This window comes from Crassostrea angulata, chromosome 5 (assembly GCF_025612915.1).
Source record: "Crassostrea angulata isolate pt1a10 chromosome 5, ASM2561291v2, whole genome shotgun sequence".
Lineage (NCBI taxonomy): Eukaryota > Metazoa > Mollusca > Bivalvia > Ostreida > Ostreidae > Magallana > Magallana angulata.
This window is the reverse complement of record NC_069115.1, coordinates 16,668,999-16,690,919: the sequence shown is the minus strand read 5'-3', so window position 1 is coordinate 16,690,919 and position 21,921 is coordinate 16,668,999. Positions and strand designations below refer to the sequence as shown.

Sequence of the window (21,921 nt, the reverse complement as noted above, 5' to 3'; positions counted from 1 at the left end):
TATTCAAGCTTGAAAGAAAAATTGCTTTAAATATTTTATGATTCAATAGATCGCATTTTTACAAATTTATACGAAAAAAATTATCATCTTAACAAACAATATTGTAAACTTTGTAATTGTTGGTATTAATTGTTGAATATTTGTAATAGTTGGACAGGAAACGTTTTGTAAGGTTATATAATCGTCAAATTGATCAATTCTGAAAATGAAGGCCAAATGACCAGCTAATCGTAGTTCACAATATGTAGGAGAAACAAGGTAAACAGCTTATCTAAGGGAAAAAACCAAAAGATTTAAGGCTAATACTTGGTATATAAAACAAATTACAAAAAACAAAATGGCAAAAGTGCCTCTTTACATGCGGAATAAATACAATTTAGTGCTACCAAAAAAGTAGATAGTTTGGAATTTTATAGTAATTTATAGAAATTGCACTATGTCTTACTAGGATTATCTCTTTACTGCATATGTCATATACAATTCATAATTGAAAATATAACATGTTTTAAAAATAGTTTATGCAATTGCACAATTCTAACAGAAAAAAACACATTTTGCATCTTTTATTTTCATTAGGATGGCTGTTCAGAAGATATCAGAGTCATTGTATGTGGGAATTTGTCTCAAGATAGGGACACCGCTTCAAGTGGCCTCCAGGAGAGATATGGTAGACATAAAGGAAATGCTGAATAACAACAAAATGTTAAAACATAGTTCCAAGCTGATGATAAGTGGAAGTGAAAGAGAAGGTTTCAGACTAAATTCAGATATAGACATCATGCGCTGGCCAAACAACCACCGAGTGATCTGGGACTTCTCTCTGTGTCAGATTTACAGCACACCAGAGCTGGCAGTGATTCTCTGTGACAATTCTGAGAGTCCACCTGGATTCACTTTACTTTGGTTACCATTAGAAAGAACGAGACCAACAGTGTCAACCGCCTGTATAAGGATGCATGGAGGTCTCTATATATCAAGTTCGAAGTACAGGGAGATAAGATGTTCTTTATCAAATATCGGTTCTACAATTCATGGACCATGTAGCAGTGGAATATTAGGTGAAACGGAATATGATATTGCTCATTGCTTTGTCAGTGATTTCTGGCCTCCGTCTGCCTCCTCGTGGATAGACAGATGTCACTCATGGCCCCCGCCTCATGTTGTCAACGACATTGTCAGAAACGGATGTCACTTTGTAGCAATAGGACACAAACTAGAAAACCATGCAGACAACGAATGGAGAATTTCTTTCTCTATGGCAGATTTCAAACTTGCGTACTCAATGAATCACACACAATTCTTAACGTATGGATTGCTGAAACTGTAAAGAAATAATTAACAATAGATTAAGAGATGAAGATAAACTCTAATGTTCCTATCACATGAAAACAGCTGTTTTCTGGGCGATTCAACAAAATGCACTGCCTCACTGGCGTCCACAGAATCTTTTGGTCGGTTTCTGGGTCTGTTTTAAACTTTTAATCAAATGGGTGTATGAGGGTGTGTGTCCTAATTTTTTTCATCCCAGAGAACAATACGTTTCTGAATAATATTTTTGGTGGAGCACAAACGACATTATTCAGACGACTATATAGAATGTATGAGAATGGCCTTACATTGTTGCTACATAGGCCCTCCATCAGGTCCCATGTCATCAAAGTTCTTTGTAATCCCAGGGTCAGAGTTTGTACTAATGAACATGCTCTGGTCTCTGAACTTGAATTTGATAAGGAAATGTATATTGAGATACGGCATCATATTGCTCTAGACCCACGTGGCCATAATGAATGTATAAAGTACATACGCAATGTAGAACAACTTGTACGTTCACCCCTGACACAGTACCACAAGGTTGTGTACAGAAACTCACATCCAATATCCCTCGGAGTACTGCGTTTTCATTGCACAACATGGATACTCACATAGATTCCAACAAACAGTTATATATTGCAGCCAAAATATGTTGTCACATTTTGAAATTAGCAGCTAAGTTTGGATTTGCTTCAAATACGCTTTACTTTGCAATGTACCTTTACAAGACCCTCAGATTCATCGAAGCATTGTCTGTTGTAGATATGACAAAAGTCAAGCTTGCGCAGCCATACCTGTTTTATAATGGAGGCTGTAGGGGGACAGTCATTGTCGTCAAAGATGAGACTGGCTGTAGCAGGTGACATCAGACTCATCAATGGATTCTTTTATTTTAAAGAATTAATGCCAGAACAAAAATCTAGTAAACAAGCAAAGTGGGGTACATTATATATCCCACCTTTCATGTTGTTACATATGCTAGATTTTCTTTGCTCTAGACATGTCGAAACGATGAGAGCACAGAGAGCATTAGAAGATTTACAGGTCCTAGTGCACCATGATCAGAGGAGGGTAATAGCTGAAGAGCTACAAGACATCTCCTGGGAGATCCTTGGGATCTGTCAACAGATCTCAGGGAATCTCCAGGCTGCCCTATACTCCTTCCAACAGTCACTTACCCAATACCCACAAAATAGAATAGAAACTGCTACCAGAGGGAGAATTCGGAATTTACACTTGCCAACCTAAGTACTTCATGAAACTTGAGGGCGTCATGTTGGCATTTGAAAAAACCAGTATTTAACTTTATTTTACCCATACTTTCTAAATTGTTGTCTTCCTGTTCCATCCACCCTGTCTTCTTTTCATATTGCTTTCAACAAAGTGTCCCTTGGAATTTCCAATTATGTAGATTTACAGAAGAGTTCAAACAATGTACCATAAATGTCATTATATGATGGCGAGTATTTCTTTTTATTTACTTATACAGTACATATACATTTAACTGAAGACTATTTAGACTGATATACTTTACTTTAACAGTTAAATAGTACACAAGTAGCACGTTGTAGCTTATTTTGTAATTATGTGAATAAAATTATCTACCATTATAGCAACGACTATTCTCCGTCAACTATAAGGTACACGAAGTGAGAAAAATCAGACAATGACCTTGTGTTATGTGGGTCTTTGAAGACTTTGACCTTGATAAACATGCTTGGTGCAATGTTGGAAGGAAGTGTCCAATTTCTTTTTTCAATGGTTCTTAAAATATTGCCTAAAACATGATCACTTATAATCATTTTAACTGTCATTTGAAAGTTTTTCCTCTGTTTTTTGTACATGTATGTCAATTTTGTTCTGAATATACCTTTGTATGTCAAAAGGACCGACAATTTGTAAGAAATAAAGTATTAACTTAATTACTTTTGAAGTTCGATTCTTAAATGTGTTGATATGTGTGTGAAACAGTCCAATAAAGAATATCATGAATGAAACAATCTGATTTCAATTGTAATATCAGACTGATTTAAAACTTATTAATGTTCAAACTACTCAAGGTAAACTTTAAGACTGCAATACCCAAGAAATAACACAACAGTGGTTTAAAAGTACATATGCTTTAACGAGTACAAGATCTTGAAGGTTGGACACCAAGGTAAGGCGTTCAAAGCCACGCGTACTTATACATCATTTTCCACAGTTGTATGTGATAAATAAAAGATAATGTTTCATGATTCAATTAAAAACGATAAAAATCAAAGTAGAATTCGTCAACGAAGTATAGCTACGGAATTCGGCAATACTACCATTGTGGCCCTCGACATGCGAGTCGTGTAATATAATTTAAGTCGCTATGGTAAAAAAAAAAGTGAGAAACTAATCCTGTTATATAAGCTTATTACATGATATATCTTGTAGTAAATCAGTACTGATACATGTGTTTTGTTCGGACTAGGTGAGACAGCATCTGGAAGTTGGGCGTTGTCGCTTTTCGGGCTATGGTTTACTAATATATCAACCGATCGAGCTGATACATGTACCGACGAGATGAAAACATAAGAGTGATATGTTCAAGATACGTATCACTGGCATGTTACATCTTGAAAACATTAGAATGATACTTTTTGTGTATCACCAGCATGTTACATATTGACGATATATGTATGACATACCAAGGACGATATGTTTAGGGCGAGAAAATATATACCGTTTTAACCCCCATCCCACCCCACTACTAACGACAGAAAAAGGGAGAGTGAGGTGTCCTGCTCTTAATGTAGAATAAAATTAGTTTGCAAATTGTAATGCAATGTAGATTAAAATTTCCTTGAATCTTATATAGTTGTTTTTTTTATCACGTCTTAATCATCGATTAACACCATTATATGTTCATGTATTTGCAAGGTATTATATTTTAAATTTTCCTCAAGGAAGTTCTTCAGATAGATGGCAGGTACGTGCACCATAGGTGCGCCTTTACAAATTTGACTTTTCACTACTTATCTATAGTAAGATGACAATAGAAGCGGAAGAAGGAAGAAATATACGTGTCCTGAAATCACAGTATACACGCATCTCGAGAGTCAAATCCAGGTAGTGGTAAAATACATTTTAAAGGTAAGAAGTTTTTGAAAAATTGATCCTTTTTCGTTATTTTAAAAAAAAAACCTTTAATATTGCATTGAAAGTCTTCTTTACATCATTTTGATAATCACTTATTACGTATGAGAACAATTTTTTTAAAACATTAAACCTTTCTAATGTATCAGTGATCGACGTTTCAGAGAACTATTTATTAAACTATTTCTTTCCATTTATTGGGGCGAATCACTTGCTCGGCCCTTTGCATATTTGTATTGACAAGATAAACATTTTAATAAAAAACATTGTCTGAACTGAAAAAAACACCGGTAAACCACGCTATACAAACTAATGCTAATTTTCCGCCACTTTTTCTTTTTAAAGGTTTTATCAATGACTTAAGGGAGTCAATGCAATAAACGTAATTTTAGAAACAAATTAGGTTGGCAATCATCACTTCCTGGAGAGATTTTATTCGTACAAAATGGCCGAATAACCACGGTTGTAGCGAGTAACTAAATACCTTAATGATTTATTAATACTCACAAGGATATAATTTGAATTCAAAACACTTTACATCTATGCATGGATGATTTTTCAGCTCATGGAAGAAAAACCAGTTCCGAAACCCAGAACCAAAGAGCAGATGGCGGGAGGGAGAGCAAAGAGAGTGATGCCGGAAGCAATGGTCTTTTCTCACAACTGGTCCTCTTTTCATGGTCGATCCCATCGGCGCAGGTCCTCTGAACCTTCCATCAAAAAAGAACACCTTCACGGAATCCGAAAATCTCAACTCCATACTCTTCCATCTTGTCCGGAGCACCCTAGTTACAGGTATGACCAGTACTGTCAGCAGTGTGAGGTACCGGCATGCCCCGGTTGTGTCACTTCCGGTTTACATAGAGGCCACGATGTGCAAAATATCTCCAACGTGTTCGATCTAATGAGAGAGATTGTGCAGAAGGACACACAGGAACTAGATATGTTCATCTCGCCGTTTTACGACACAGTTATGTCTGATATTAAAACGACGCACAAAATCGTGGTAGCCAAACACCAGGAGAGGAAGAAAATGATCGTAGAGGTAGGAAAAAATCTGCATAAAATCGTCGACAATATCACGCAGAGATACTTGAAAGATGAGAACGAAATGGAGGCGGATGACTTAAAGCAAATACAATCTTTGGAGATGAGGTTTCTAAGGCTGCGAAACCAAGTGCGCATGACCGTAGATGAAAACCACCAGATACTTACTAATAATGACTTTACTAAATTCATCGGCCAACTTCTCAATTACACGTCCAAAAACCAGCATTTCCGAGATGTTCCGGAAAGGTTTGAAATGGTTGTCGCGGATTTCAATCCATCAATCCCAGAAGAAGGCGAACTGTGTGAAATAATTGGAAGTCTGGGTATCACCAAGACGAAATCAATTGACCGATATCGATTACCAATTCTAAGGAAAATTACCGACAAGAGTCACAAAACTGCAAGCAGTTCACATTCTTACCATCTACTAGGAAAGATACGGACTGGATTCACCCGCACTGCACGAGTTTCGTGTTCTCAGGATGGAGACCAACTGTATGTGTGCGGCGATAGTAAAGTTATCAAACATTTTAGTAAGGAGAAATTCGAGCTTATCGAAGAAGTTCAAACCTTAACGGGAAACGAACCATTTGATATAACAGTCACGAAAGATGGAGTGCTGGTGTACACTGATTGGGAGGATGGTAGTATAAATATCGTGAAAGGTGGTAAGGTGGAGGGCCTGGTTAAACTGACAGAATGGAAACCCCAGGCCATCTGCTGCACCTACACCAACGAATTACTTGTCGCAATAAAAATGGCGGATCACACTCAGAGTAAGATTGTCCGTTACCATGACTGCAAAGTGACACAAGAAATCCAATACAACGATAGCAGAACCCCTCTGTACGCCAACCCAGCTTTTGTTGAGGAAAACAAAAACTGTGATATCATCGTTAGTGATTGGACTAATCAGGTGGTTGTCGTGGTAACGAGATTGGGCAAATTCCGGTTTTCTTATACCGGCAACTTACAGACCAGCAAAAATAAAAAGTTTAATCCGTTTGGTCTTGCCACCGATAGTCAGAGTCACATTTTGATCTCGGACTGTGATAATTTTGTGGTGCACCTTATAGATAAAAACGGTCAGTTTTTGCATTATATTGAGGGTTGTCATTTGCAATATCCATGGGGACTTTGTATTGACAAATCCGATGTATTGTTCGTGGCGGAATGCTACTCGAATGACGTCAAACGAATCCAGTCTCAGAAATAATGCTACGTTTGATTTCAATATAGATGATCTCTGGAATTTTGCAGCAACAGTGGTTAGCAGTATTTAGATTTCAAAAGCAATTACGTATGGATGTATGGTAAAATCAAAATGCGAAGACGTGCACGTGACCTTATGACTTCAAAAAATATCATATTTGATACATGTATATTAAATCCTTAAAAATTATTATAATGTGTTATGTTAGTCTTATATTAAACACTGCATAAAAACAGAAATGCCAATGCAAACAAAAACTAAGCCTTTATGTCATTTTGTTCATACAAAATTTAATTTGTATATGTTATCAAAGTCCCGTAATTGTCTTTGCCAGTTATCAAAATATTTTCTTACTATATTTATATCCTAATGACTCATGAGGTTAAAATTATCTCAGACAGTTTGTGCAATTTTATCATTTTCGATTGAGTTGATGTGATAAAGTTTAGCAGCCATAAGGACCGGTCCGTAAATGATATTTTTTTTTAAAAACCAATGCAATGTGGTGCCTTGACCCGGATCATTTAACCGGAGGGATCACTTTTCCATATTCACAATCTAAGTTATTTTGATACTTAATATTTAATTGAAATTAAGGACGAATTTTATTTAATAATTGTAAAGAAACCGGGAAATATATAAAATCTAGACAAACACTGATCAAATGTTAGTAAAACAAACACGGAAATTATCAAGAAATATATTGCGAATGTTTATCAGGTGCCACTCAGCCATATTGAATTATGTTTTAACACACGATTCTCCACTCGCATACACACACTATTTTCATTGCGGGTTAGGTGTACTGCACTGGTACACTCGTATAACTGATTAATTAATTCAGTATGTTATAGATCTATAGTACTCTATTATTCATACATATGACGTCAATGTATTTAAAAAAAATACTGTACACCAATTTTTATTCGCGGCGACTTTATTTCGCAATTAACTGCCAATAAACTGGTTCGCGGCGACTAATGTTCGCGACCAAGCCTTATCCAGACCTGTAATGTTATAAAAACTATAGATAAAGGGTTGGTTCGCGGCGATAGATAGTCGCGAAGACATGGCTCTAGCTAATCTCGCGAAAATTTATCGCACGCGAATTAAAGTTTGTTTACAGCATAGTGTTGTTGTTTTGCTGGTAATGAGTAGGCCTACACATCAGATTGAGTTTCATCTTGTAGAAATTCGTCGAGCACACGAGCATATCCAGGTAGCAGGCTTACGTAAAGCCAATGTTAGACAAACGTGATCGCGATTTAATTGGACCAACGTCGGCAAATAACTTTAGCCGAATGCAATTTTGCTCATCGGTCCAACGTTGGTCCCACATGTTGGGCCAACATTTGCAAATTGTTACATTTTCCATTTTCTGACATTGGCCCAACGTACATATATGTTGCATACATGAACAAAATTTGTCCAATGTTGGTCAAATGTTGTAAATAATTGAATATATTGCAGGCACGCAGCCCCCCCCCCTCCCACTTTTTTGCGCAGCAAAGATTTTTCTTAAATTTGGATACAAAAAAATGAATTAACATGGAGTTGCCCCCCCCCCCCCCCACTTTTCTGTGACCATGTGAAAATTAAATTGGAAAGAATGAAATATAAACAGTGAAATTGGAGTGAAAAGAAGTATTCCTTTCTCCCCCGTTCCCACCCACGGATTAGGATTTTCAGGATTTTGGAAAGTGAAAGTAACCTTTCCCTTCATCTTTTTTTGTTGGCTTTTGTCTAGATTTTTTGGATGAGCCCCCCCCCCCCCCCCCCCCCCCACACACACACACACACACTTTCAAAAACGATGCTACGTGCCTGTATTGTGAGTATACCATTTACATGTATACTGAAGCTTTAAAATGCTAGTAGTCTTGTTCTAAACAATAAGAATCTATCAAATTCAAAAATTCCCACATGTATAAACTAGATTTATGCAAAAATATCAATATCCGACAGAGAAACGAACGACAACTTTATATGGTATAGTTTCTTAGTTAATATTTTTATTAACTTTGAAACAACCCCTAAGGTGCAGCAAAACAAACTGCAACAGTCGTACGTCTTCGAGTTGAAGCTTTCGTACAAAATATTTGTCAAAGCACATCTAAACTTATCTGGTTTAAACTGCCTCAAATGGATGACTTGTGTAGAATAGGAGCTTTTACTATTCAACTTTTGCTGGTATATACGCAACAAACCCAAATCAAAACAAAAAACAGCTAGCGAAACATCGAACGACTTACTTTAAGGTTGTGTTGACCTTCGAACCTAAAGTTTACGTTGGTTAGGTGAGCTCACGCCACTACATTGAGAAATCAGGCGAGAAACATGTTTTTTTAGAACTGTGTACACGCTTAAGGTAAGCATTCGACGTATTAGGTGTTATGATTGTTAAATGATAGTAGAAAAGAACAATTAAGGCGGTTGTCTTGAGTTGACAGAGTTAGGTTAGTGCCATCAACAGAGGACGAGTGAGTTAACTGAGTGAATTAACGATACCGGGTACATTATCTGCATTTGTATGATATAAGACGATTATGTGTAAAATTACGTCGACTTAATTCATTTTTTAATCATTTGCACAAGTCTGTTAGTTGGTTCAAGTCTGTGTACTATCCAGCTATCGTTGGACTGGAATTGACGTAATGCGTACATGTAAATTCCACTCGCATGTACTTCATTAAAGTTTATATTCCATTCGCAATCAATTTTAAATGTATTTTTTTTATATAAAAATTTGTTAATGCGATGGGGAAGCGCAATAATGCATACTAAGTTTTCGGACCTTACAAAATAACTTTGACTCAGTTTGAGTGATCATTAATCAGCTGTTTATCATTTCAAAGATAAATGTACGGCATGACCCTCAGTCCATTAGGCTCGGTGTACTTGGGTCTATATAATAAAAATTAGATCTTAAATCCTCTCCAATAGAAACGAATAGAAGATCTAATTTTTATTGAAGCTGATCTAATTTTGATTACATTGATGCTGACATGCCATTCTTTCAAAAAATCACCATCTTATAGTGATAGGCTAATTTATGAAATCAGTATCTTTATATCGCACATCTGCCACTCAAAATTCTGAATCTCTTATTATAAAATATTCATGTGCAGAAATTGTCATGAGTAAAGAAAAAAAGAGTGGAGAAGTGAGTTTTTTGCTGGGGGACACAAACGGGGATGAAGTAGAAGAGGGCACCAGTCCAGAGGATGACCCACAGAGTGGTCCACTCGAGGACCACCATGAGGAGAGGCATGACAGCGTGCCCTCAATGATCAGTGCCAGCTCCTCCAGGGAGGACAGTAGCCAGGAACCAAAGCTCAAGTAAGTAACCGTTGTAGTCACTTTATTGTAAGTAACCATTGTAGTCATTTCATTGTACTTAGAGATACTGTGTATAAATGCCAGAAAGTCCCTTACCTCAGTTGTTGTAGTTAGTACTGATTAATATATAGATGCAAGAAAATTGAGTAAAATAACCTTTGTACAATGTAGTTACTGATGTAAAGATAGAATTTATTCCTTTACTGCAGTCATAATTACTGACCAAGTACTGTTATATAAACAAGTAAGTCCCTTAGGCCTAAAAAAATAAATTGTGTGTTTAGGGTAACACTGATGAAAAAATTAGGTTAGGTAGGTAGGGATTTTTTTTTATTTTATCATATTTTTTTTGTATGAATCATAAGAATGTTTCTTTGTTTTATATTTAAAAACGTAATTTTTATTGGAAATAAGATAAAATTCACAATTGGATAAAATCAGACATCTAACAGTGTTTTTCCCAAAAAATATTTGAAGCATGGGGGGGAAGTTTGTCAGAGTAAGTGCGCGGTGCGGCATTAAAGCGCCTAAGCCGGCAAAATCACTGTGCGTAATAATATAACCATTTGATGAAACGTACTACATGATATGTACTATAATCGATGCATTTTCATGAAATCTGCATCAACAAGTATCATTTCAATTCATAATTATATTTTCATATCTGTGTATATTGGATATATACAATTTTTCTGGGTTTTTTTCTTGAAAAACTAATAACATTTTTTTTTCAAAATCAGTTTTTTAAGAGGTTGGTTCTCACAAGTTTTCACAAAACACAAGAAATATAGATTCACATGGCAGTTCAACATTAGCTTCTGTCCCACTCCACTCCCACTCCTTATAGAAGAGATTTTTTTAGGGGGTTGTTGAACAAGAAATAGGCAGAACAAGTCCATACAATTACATCAAACTTGATTCAACTTATTCTGGGCAGTTAATATTTCTTGTTTAAATTGGGGGTTCATATGAAAGTTTCTGTGATATCTTGACACCAGTCCCTTCCCCGTTTACATGTATGTACACAGTCAATCATTTTAATAGGCATACAATATACGATGTTTCTAGTCATGTGACATCGCTTCCGTGCATTTCTGCAAATAACTGTACAGCTTACTCCACTTATATTGAACTCGCTTATTTTGAAATTCCGCTTATTTTGAAATAGAAATAAATCCCCAGTTTTTGCCTCTCATATTCTTTGCATTGATTTCACGGATATAATGAAATCGGTTATTTTGAAATATTGCTTATATTGAAGCCACTGATCAGTCCCCAAAGGTGATAATTAGTTGTTTTTATAACGGTTATATTGAAGTTCTCCCTGGCGGCTGTCGTCACGGTTGGTGACAGTAATTATGCCAGACTGACCGGTTGATATACAAAGGTGTGAATTGATAAGTTCTCTTCATGTGTGTTTTTATACTTTTATTAAAAAGTAAAATTTATTCACTGTTTAATTTTTTGTTTTTACGAATACGGATGTATTGAGGCTAGACGTAATATGGAAACCCCACGGAAAAGAAATACCTTATCTCCCGACGCTAAATACAAACTAGTTATGGCTATTGGTGAAAGAACAAAGCCTTAATTGGAAATGCTAAGGATTTTGAGATTATTGCGTGTACACTTATGATGATATACAAGCAGCGTTCAGCAATATTTGAAGCGTTTGAATGTGGTGATTTTTCTTTAACGTTTTTCTAAAACGTAAAAGAATGCGATCCGAGATTATGATGAGGTTTAAGATAGCAACAACACGAAACTTACAAAAATTTCGGATATAATTTTAATCAAACTTTCAAGGACTAATGTTCTATGTAATCCGTTTATTGTAATAGATAAATGATGATCTAATAATTTGTTCGGGTTTGGTTTTCTATGCTTACATCAGAATTGAGCTATAAAAAATGGCGGCTTCACGTCAGTCAATTTCGCTTATATTGAAATACGGATATATTGAAATAATTTGCATGGTCCCCTGAATTTCAATATATCCGGAGTAGGCTGTAGTTTTTTTTTTCTTTATTGTGTACATTTTTTCAAGTTTCCAATATCCTTGCGGCAAATAAAGAGTTCAAGCATAATGAATCCAAGCTAACACCATCGAGTGAACATTGTGCTATTTTTAGATCTTGGAAAACCACAACATTCGATAATGGCGGAGATGTTGAAAAAAGCACATTATATTAAAACAAGAAGTAATCACGTCCCTATTTATGCATTAATCACCAATTAATAAACTCAGTTTAAATATATCTTAATCATAAGCTAAGTTCTTAAACCGTAAACCACGTGTGCCCCATTGATGAGATCGATGTCGAAATTAACTGCGCTCACTGCGGGTGCAAGTGTTTTTCTGAAGTTTGAGCGGATAAACGATAACTTTATATCTACTAATTACAGTTAAGATGTGTAATAATCGGAAAAAGAATTTTGCTTTGAAATAAACATGCATAGCGGGAAGCATTGCGGCACTGTGTGATGCATGGCGGGGGATCTTCAATGGCGGTACCGCCATGCAAAATCGGCCTGGGGAAACAGTCTAAAAATGGTAGGATCAGGCCATTTTTGTAGGTTAGGTCGGGTTACCCGAAACACACAGTTTTTTTTGTTAGGCCTTACTGCTGTTATATACTTATCAAGTACTGTTATATATATACTGTAAGTCCTTTACTGGAGTCGTTGTAGTTACTGTTGTATATGTACAGAGTGTCTTACTGAGGTAGATTCTATATATGTACTAAATTTAGTAACCAAGTTGTGTTATAGGTACTTTGTATATATATGAAAGTAAGTCTTTAACTGCAGTAGTAGTAGCAAGTAATGAAATACAGTTGAACTTCTGTATCTCGAACACCGATATCTCGAATACAATGGATATGTCGAAGTGATTTTATTTAGTCCCAAACACTTCAACTTTAAGTATTTTACAGTTGATATCTCAAATACTTGGATATATCGAAGTTTTTAACGAGTCCCATCTAGTTTGAGATAACAAGGTTTGACTGTACTGTAATTAACTAGATACTGTGTTGTATATACACACATATTCATTAATTCATTTTATAAGTGGATAAAGAAAAAATAATAATTCCCTGCAGCAATTGATTGCTTAAGTTTGTTCATGTGTTATATTATCTAGTTTTTTTTTAGCAAACTAATATTGTAGATATTTGTCATTTGGCATTAAGGAATGTGTTTAAACTCCATGCACACTTTTTGTACATGCACAGCAAAAACTGCAGTTTCTGCTTTTTTCCTGAATTAAATGAAAGTAACTGTAGCTGTGTGTTCAATCTTTTGGGGAAAAAAATAGACAACAAATCAAAACATATGTTTGCTTCTTTTAAGTCTTATTGCATCTGCTTTTATTAAGAAATTAATATAATCATTGTGTTTGTAGCAAACATTTGATTTCAAGCTTGAGCTGTCTGACAGTGTGTTTGAAAGTTTATTTAACTCTGACATTGGTAGTCAACTTAGTTTACCGCTATTTTATAATATAGTAAACCTACAGCCAGTCTTATTTAGGCTTATTAACTGTGGGCCAACTTAATAAATTTTTCTCATTTCCGCAAATATTTATCATTGTCAATCCACAAATCTAAAGTTGTTACAAGAATGGATATCAAGATCATAGCATGAAAACACGAATATAAAGCATAAGTGCAACTGGGGAGATTTCCCTCACAAAAGTGTGAAGGAGTGAATCATATTTAAGTGTGAATTATTTTAAGAGAACAAGAAAAATTCAGTGAGTGTGCCAGCCACGGCTCTTGGGAAGTAAATGTGTGAGATACATTAGGCAGTTGTTTACAGATGCATGCAAAAGCATGGCTTTGATTGGTGAGATTAATCCTTCATGAAAATGTGAAGAAACCAATCAAAATGGGGAATGCGTTATTGAGTTGGCCCCTGACCACGAAGCTTTTGTGAGACTTGATGGGGGGGGGGGGGTTCCTCTGATATTTTTATTTCCCAAACATGTCAAAAAGTTCTTGCTTTTTTAAACATTTTTTTTGAATTAAGTTCTAGTTGTGATCTCACCATTAATTAACGCTTGTAGTTAACTATTTTACAGCATCAGGTATTGCTAATTTTGTTTTGCATTTGAATTTTGTGATAGTTTGACTGATATTCTACAGAATACAATATCATATTTTAAATAGGACAAGGTTTAAAGATGGCAATGTACTTGATACAATATATTCTACAGATATTTATGACATTAAGGTGAATCAAATTATTAATATCTGAATGATTTAATCAAACTCACCCCCTACACCCTAAAAATCTGCAAATATATTGAATTTTTGTTCTGGTTTTTGTTAATTTTAATTCATAGGATTTCATTTGTCAGATTTTGAAAATTTTCAAAATTATTGAAAATCTTATTCATTAACATGTATGCCAGTTTTATTGATTTGTGAACATGAAATGATCATAATGATGCTTACTGCAAACTAAAATTTTTAATGAAGAAATTTTGTCTTAAATTTCTGATTTTTTTCCCTCTCAATCTGCTTCGAATGCCTTCATTTTAAGGTGGCTCGACACACCAATGCATTATTTGATGGATGGATGAAGAATTCTCTTTGAGAAATGATTATTCAAAATGACACCTGTATCGGCCTCTGATTATTTTATATGAATTTTTTTGTATTTTTTTATAGAAACCGGAAACATCGTTTTAGCTGCGAACAAGATATATTATAAGAGCTAAAAATTTGTTATCAATTAATGCACAATACAATTATCTATAAATATATATCAAAAACGGCCAGATAAACTTTGAAATATTTTTGTAAAAAAAATATTTATGAAAATGAAAAAAAAGGATTGTAGATATTTTTTAAATCTATGGATAAAAACTGCAGATAAACTGTTACTCGCATTCAACAATTGCTGTACAATCATATTTCAACAAGAAATTGAAACCAAATAGTGAAATTAAAGTATAAATGGAAAATTTTAAAATCGAACCGATCCCGATTGTAATTAAACTGATCCCGAACGAAATCACATAAAGATAGAATGAATCAGAATTTTGCAAAAATTTCAGGTTGTTTAGCTGTAAAATGGTTTCGTCATTTAGTAACTTCATAATTTATATCAATTACTTAGAAAAAAACTGCAGTTTATTTGTAAAATTTCAATTTTAAAATAATTCTGATCGGGATCAGTTTTTTTTCAATCGGGATCGGTTCAAATTTGATAAATAGCAATTTTTCCAAAATTTCACATTTTCATTTCAATTTCTTTGTAAAATATCATTGTTTAGTAAATAGTTTATGTGACTATATGTTATTTTAAAAATTTTATCCATAAATTAAAAAGATATTAAAGAATTACAATTTTGATTTTCAGAAATATTTTTTTAATTAAAAAATTAAACACTTGACCAAACGATCTTTGGCATGAATTCATTTATAATTATATTACACATTAATTGACAACAAGTTTTAAGCTCTAATATATTCTATTTGTCTGCAAAACAGTTTTTCCTATTTCACTGAAAAAATACAAAAAAAATCGTATAAAATAACTGAAAGCCAATATTGATCTCTGTTTTGTGGAATCATGTTTCAAAAAAGATTCTCTATCGATCCATAAAATAAAATTTTGGTGTGTCGAGGAACCTTAAGAAAGAAAAAAATATGTGTTCTTTATTTTGAACTGTAGGGATACACAAAGTGACAATGACCCCCAAATTTTTTTTTTACCTTATCACTGATTCAATAAAGATTCCTATCGTATAGTCCATAATGATACGCACTCAGATTATTGAGTATAACCTTCACCCAGTAACTCAAACAAAAATACCCTGTATAATCTCTGGCATGTACGATGCATGTAATATCAAACTTTTTAAAACTTTATTCAGAGATAAGGGAATTAAAGCTCATTTCATATTTACAACTATTGATTTGATTTTGAAATCTTTGTCCTTCAACTTTTAAATACCAGTACTTTACATGCATGCATGCATGCAATACTTGAAACTTTTTATTTATTGATAATAATTAAAACCACAGGTGTTAATGGCAGGGGTAAGAAGTTGTTGGATGGGTGGGTGGTTATAATTTTAATCTTAAATAAAGTTTTGGTATGTGCAGGTAGCTAGATGTTTGTACCTGCAAATATTGAGGGGAAGGGGGATAGAATTTATCCTGATGAAATTGTATTCTGTAGAATGTTGAGCGAACCCTCACAATAGTCTGTTTTTTAAATAGATTTTTTGTGTACTGAAAGTTGGACTGCACTGTCCCTTATGTGATGTTTTACTATTGCTTATAATCTTTATCCATTCTAACCAATCTATTATGATATAGGACCACACGTCTGAGTTTCAGTGAAATTTTACGCGGAGTTTCCTCCTTTGGAATCGATCCCTTAAAGTAAGAGTCCGAAACCATGTTTTCCTACTTCTTGAGTTAAATTCTGTTATTAACTGGTTAAATTGGAGGAGGATTTTTTTATGTTGAGAGTTGTTACATGTTTACATAACAAAGTTGAAGAAATTTAAGGAATATGTGTGTTTCATTCCCACGTCATAAGCAAATATAGGCCAAGTTATGTGTGTAACGCAGTTATTATAGACATCTTGAGATGAAGCTGATAAAAAATATTTTCCTTGTGGATTGTGAAGCTTAAATTTATAGCTCTTGGTAAATTCATTCATAGTGAGATGATTTTGCAATTTTGAATTATAATTTAAATCGTTTTCATTATAAGGTTCATGTAGCCAAAATACATCATTTGGAACAACATCAAAATAACTTATACACTGTTATAGCTGGCTATTTAAATTCATTTGTCTGATAAAATGAAGATTTGAATCAGTCCAAATCTAAATCATAAAATCATCATAAATAATCATAAAAAATGCATTACAATTTAAGGTAAGGTTTGCGGTTACAGGGAGATAACTCACACATTTTCATTGTGACGTAACACCATCTACCCTTTATTTCAGTTATGACGTCAAAATTTATATGACATCATAATTGATTTCAGTTTTTTTATTTCGCTGGTTTTTTTTAGTTTCAATGAAAAAAATAAGAGTACACAAGCATTTTATCAATTTCCATGAAAACGAAATCCGCATCATATGGTTTTGAATAGTGTTTTAGAAACATCAGATTACACAGATTCTAAGATACGTTTTTCCTGAAATCGGTGGACTTGGAAAGGTTTCAAATAAGATGTTTTCGTTTACATAATAGTTGTCCAAAATTAAGACTTTTGTTGCATTTTATTCTATTTTTAGATAGTTCATCAGCAATTAATAAAAGTGAATCATGATATTAATAGTGATTTTAATTTCGAACATTTTAAGCATAAATAACCCCCATAATAGTCACATATAAAATGTACATATTTTCACGAAATTGTTTACATTTCATCAAAATAAAAATTGGAAATCATGAACTTTGACCTTTTGTAGTTATAAAACGGGACGGGCAAAATTCATTTGAATTTCATGAGAAAAAAGACTTTAGTATAGTGAACAAAATGGTATGTAACTTTGGTACAACCTCTAAAAAATGCAAGCCGCAAACCTTGCCTTAAGACATTTAATATGGTATCTTTTCACACTGTCTTTCTAAGACAGAACATTTTTGAAAAGTAGGGTATTTGAATGATACTCGGGTAAACATCTGACATTTAGTTATATTCCTGGTTAAAAACTCTTGATGGTTAGAAGCACACTTGTTTCTATTTTGTTTGTTTTTGTGTAATATTCTTTGTTGACATTTCAACTCACATGTAAAACAAGTATTATTTAGATATACGCATGATGGCAACAGATGGATTTTGGACCCATGCAATCCTATCTATACAATATAATTTCGACCCTGGGCCAAGGGCAGTTTTCTATTAATAATATTGATAAGTATGAAATAAACTAGAATTTTCTCACTTCTAGCCGTTCATCTATTGCCTTCAACACAACATATGTATTGAGTTTAAATACATGTATCTTACATGTGTACATAATAATATTATCATTAAACTATTAACATGATTTAAAAACTTTACTGTATTGATGGTATTTATGATAAATTGAAGGTATTTAATTAATGGATAATTAAAGATCCATTTATTTATTTTACAGCTATAATTTGAGTTACATATTAATTTGTTAGAATTCTAATGGTGACTCCTAACTTCAGTTATATGATGACTGTTTTTAATTAGAAATAAGGATATTCAATTCATTCAATAATAGACCATTTTGATTTATGTAAGAATTACCTGTACAAGGTATGCTCATAACAATTTTTTTTGTTGTTAATTCTGATAATCATGATAATGTGATGTAATGTGAATAATATAATAGATCAATTTGTTATATTCAGTTGTATATTCTTACTGTATAACTTAATAGAATAATAGTCAAAAATAGTAATATTAGCTAGTCCAACAAAAATGACAGCTAGGTCAATATTTTTTTTTAATATTGCCTGGCTAGGAATAATATCTAGAGACTCTCTCTAGTCTTTATAATCTATCAAAATAACATTAATAGCTAGAATGAATGCATTTTTATCATTTTCTCTGTCTGCCAAGTTTCTTTTCAAAGCATGGACATTTTATGTTTTGCAGGAATGAGGGAATTTAGAAAATTTGGGGACTGAGGGAACATAATCTGGGATATATATCTGACGTTACATATATATTCATTTTAATTTCTTTTTAGTCTCTCTGCATGACAGATTTTTGTTGACAACATTATAGTCTCAACAATATAGATATAAGAATTTCATCAAGAAAATATTTTTGTATTTATCTTTCTCAGTAAACCTGATGAAATAGATCGAATTACATGTACAAGTTATTGCTTATCTACTTCGATCTCACATTCAGGAACTTAGGAATATGTATAAATAGAAATATTCATGATTGTAATTAAGGTGTCTGTAATTCTGTAATTAATGATTTTTGAATAAATAATAAAGTCATGTGTAAATAATTTTCATCAGGAGTCAGCCCAGCAACTTTTCCCATGGAAAGCAAATTGGGCACAGGTAAACAATAAAAAATAAAACTCTATTTCGATTACCAAATTATATGACACAAAGTCAGCGTTTTATGTGCAATTTGTAAGTATTTTGATCATTCCATGCAGAGCAAGCCATATATAGAAAATGTATAAAATTAATCTAGTATTTCCTCTACTAACACTGAAATGTACGTGTGTTTGTATTTAATAAAGAGCATTTTAGATTATATGTTTTAGAATTATAATGCTTGTTGGAAATTACCCAAAAAAAACTTAATAAATTATTAATTTACCCCTGAAAAAAAACCCTGAGGGTCTGGGATTGTGGCTTTACATGTTTGTATGAAAAAGCTGGGCATTTCAAGGTGATTGTTTCTGAATTGTTTTCATTTAAACCAACATTTAAACAAATTAATAGATTCAAATGAATTTTTAATAAATTATTTCATTTGAATGGATTAATGTATAATGTCATACTGATAGTATAATTAAAGAAATACTCTATACATTGTTAATAAGAATATTAAATTATAAAAATAAATTTATACCAATTGAAAAATATTTTTTTTAAAATGTATTCTAATGACATTAAAAAAGCATAATATGTACATGTACTAACTATGCATGATTAAATAAGATTCATATTTAAAAAGTAAATGAAATAAAATAAAATTAAGTTTTTGAATATAAAATTTTTACATGCTAGCTAGCACTACATATAAATATAGATAACGAATAACTTTTAATTGATAATTTATACTAATTGGTGTGAGGGATGTAGTATGCTATTTTAAAATGTCAAAAAATCTGCAAAAATTAAAAATACTATGTGCTGTGAGGGAATTAATTTGCTTTTTTAATATGTCAAAAAATCTGTAAAAATTCAAAAACTTGAAAGCTTAATTTTAGATGCACACTAAGATATATTTTTTTAAAATTTGATGGATTTAAACAATTTATTCCTCAAACATTATGCACGCATGGTTATAGAATAAATGGATATTATATACTCTTGATTAAGAGAATTATTGATATTCCCCTTTTTCTGTTTTGCTGTGATTACGGTACTTTAAAGCTATATACTTTTTCTTATTATAAGTATATCAAAAAATAATCTAAATTAATAGATTTCATTTGATAATTTCCAATGTCTGAGCTGTTTTTTAAAGATGCTAGTCATAAGTAGGAAGATATATTACTGAATAAATTAAGCATAAAAAAAAAAAATGAAAAATTAGTATTTAAATAAATGTAATATTGATCCATACACAGGTCAAATATGTACGTACTCCAAAGGTAGGAATGATATATATTAGCAAATTAATATATATTTATTTTGCTTTTTGTGTGTCACAAAATTCATTCATGGAGGTGTATCATACTCTATCACATTCTTTATACATCGAATGTAATTAAGTAAAAAGTTGAGTCTAAACACCCCCCCCCCCCCCACCCCCACCCCCTCTTTTTTGGATTTTTAAAGATTCCCACTTATACTAGAAATAATTGAATTTTTTATAAGCTTTGAAATCAATTCCTGAAAAACATAAATTTTTTTGGCATGGTTGCATGAAAGGATTTTTTTTTTTTGGATGTCTTAGGATATGCACCTTTTAAAATTTTTGTCGTAAATTTTCCTGTCCTGACTCAAATGTTTAAAACTTAAAGTGATAGGTATATATAGGTTTATAGTATATAGTTTACTATTTTTTGAAGACTCCTAATAAAAACTATAGATTCGAACCTTTGAAATAATAGAAAAAAAAATTAACTAGACAGTAGTATTTATTTAAATTAATAAAGAAAAAAATGCCCTGCGAGCTACATAGTGTTTTATTTAAAGGTAATTGATACTCAGCATGTAAATGATTGAATCATCTAATAGGTTAGCTTCTTTTTCATCAGGAAAAGCAATCAAATTAATGTATTAATATTTATAAAAGAGGCCATTTTTAGGCCATAATATATAAACCTCCTTAATAAGAAGAGCTCTGTATGAAAATATAGGGAAAAAGTCAAAATTTAAACCCAAACAACTTAGATATTTTCTTTTACCATAATAAGTTTATGGTTAAAAATATCATACCGGATACTTAAAATCTGATTGGTAAAAATATTTGTTGAATCGTCAGCCTTTAATAATTTGAGCTCTTTATATAGCTAACTGATCAACATCAAATTTTGTTGTTTCAAATTTTCAGGGGGTTCAATTCTTACCCAATGCTGCTGCATGCTAAGTATTTAAAACTCCCGAACAGTTTTCTTGCTTTTAGAGTTTTTTTTAATTCTTTAGATAATATGCTATAATATCAATATATGCATATGCTTAATGTTATTTTAAAAGCTTAAGAAGTTAGAAAAACGCATTTTATTTTGGTTGGTTAAATATAGAATTCTTTTCCTTACGTATATATATATACACTGCCATATAAAAAAAGATTTTTTTTTTAGTGAAGTTTGATAAAAGATATTTCTTTTTCCATCTTTTGCAAGAATTTTCTCATTCAATTGAAACTTTGGTAGACCCAGAGACAATTATTGCAATTTTTCTGTGATTTAAACCAAGGAAACCCAAATTATTTCAGTGAATATGCAGTGAATAATTAGGACAAACAGTTTAATTTATTCTTATTGCAAATTGAGTGCAAGTTACTCATTCATATATAATAAGCCAAAATTTCCATGGTTTATATGGATCATTGCCATGGGATTTTAATTTTGAATAAATTTGTGTTAAGTCATGACGAATCACTGAATTCACAACAAAACTTGATATTTATTTTAATTATAATTTTAATTATGTCATGGAGATTTTTGATTCAATGCGATGAATAATTATCTGCGTAAAATTGCGAGAAGTTTAGCTAGCGGATTT

At 32.6% G+C, this 21,921-nt stretch overlaps 3 protein-coding genes across 3 annotated transcripts in view; all 3 read left to right on the top strand.

The window, feature by feature from the left end:
• The first annotated feature begins 577 nt into the window (after positions 1 to 577).
• Positions 578 to 1,717, top strand: LOC128185160 (uncharacterized). The gene has a single exon (XM_052854829.1). It carries the CDS (start codon positions 578 to 580, stop codon positions 1,325 to 1,327), a length of 750 nt encoding a protein of 249 aa, XP_052710789.1. The 3' UTR covers positions 1,328 to 1,717.
• A 2,513-nt stretch (positions 1,718 to 4,230) lies between these two features.
• LOC128182754 (uncharacterized) lies at positions 4,231 to 6,886 on the top strand. The gene is made up of 2 exons (XM_052851494.1): positions 4,231 to 4,431; positions 4,997 to 6,886. The coding sequence occupies exon 2, from the start codon at positions 5,000 to 5,002 to the stop codon at positions 6,698 to 6,700; it is 1,701 nt and encodes a 566-aa protein (XP_052707454.1). The 5' UTR covers positions 4,231 to 4,431; positions 4,997 to 4,999; the 3' UTR covers positions 6,701 to 6,886.
• Positions 6,887 to 8,943: 2,057 nt separating this feature from the next.
• LOC128183277 (acetyl-CoA carboxylase-like) overlaps positions 8,944 to 21,921 on the top strand; it is a 50,841-nt gene continuing 37,863 nt past the window's right edge. Inside the window, exons 1-5 of the mRNA XM_052852230.1 lie at positions 8,944 to 9,065; positions 9,826 to 10,036; positions 19,027 to 19,071; positions 20,319 to 20,342; positions 21,248 to 21,283. Of these exons, the coding sequence (XP_052708190.1) occupies positions 9,834 to 10,036; positions 19,027 to 19,071; positions 20,319 to 20,342; positions 21,248 to 21,283 (308 nt within the window). The 5' untranslated portion in view covers positions 8,944 to 9,065; positions 9,826 to 9,833. The remainder of the gene's footprint in view (positions 9,066 to 9,825; positions 10,037 to 19,026; positions 19,072 to 20,318; positions 20,343 to 21,247; positions 21,284 to 21,921) is intronic.

Bases quoted from the DNA above. Each gene is read 5' to 3' on its own strand.
- LOC128185160 (XM_052854829.1), top strand. From the start codon at position 578: ATGGCTGTTCAGAAGATATCAGAGTCATTGTATGTGGGAATTTGTCTC.
- LOC128182754 (XM_052851494.1), top strand. From the start codon at position 5,000: ATGGAAGAAAAACCAGTTCCGAAACCCAGAACCAAAGAGCAGATGGCG.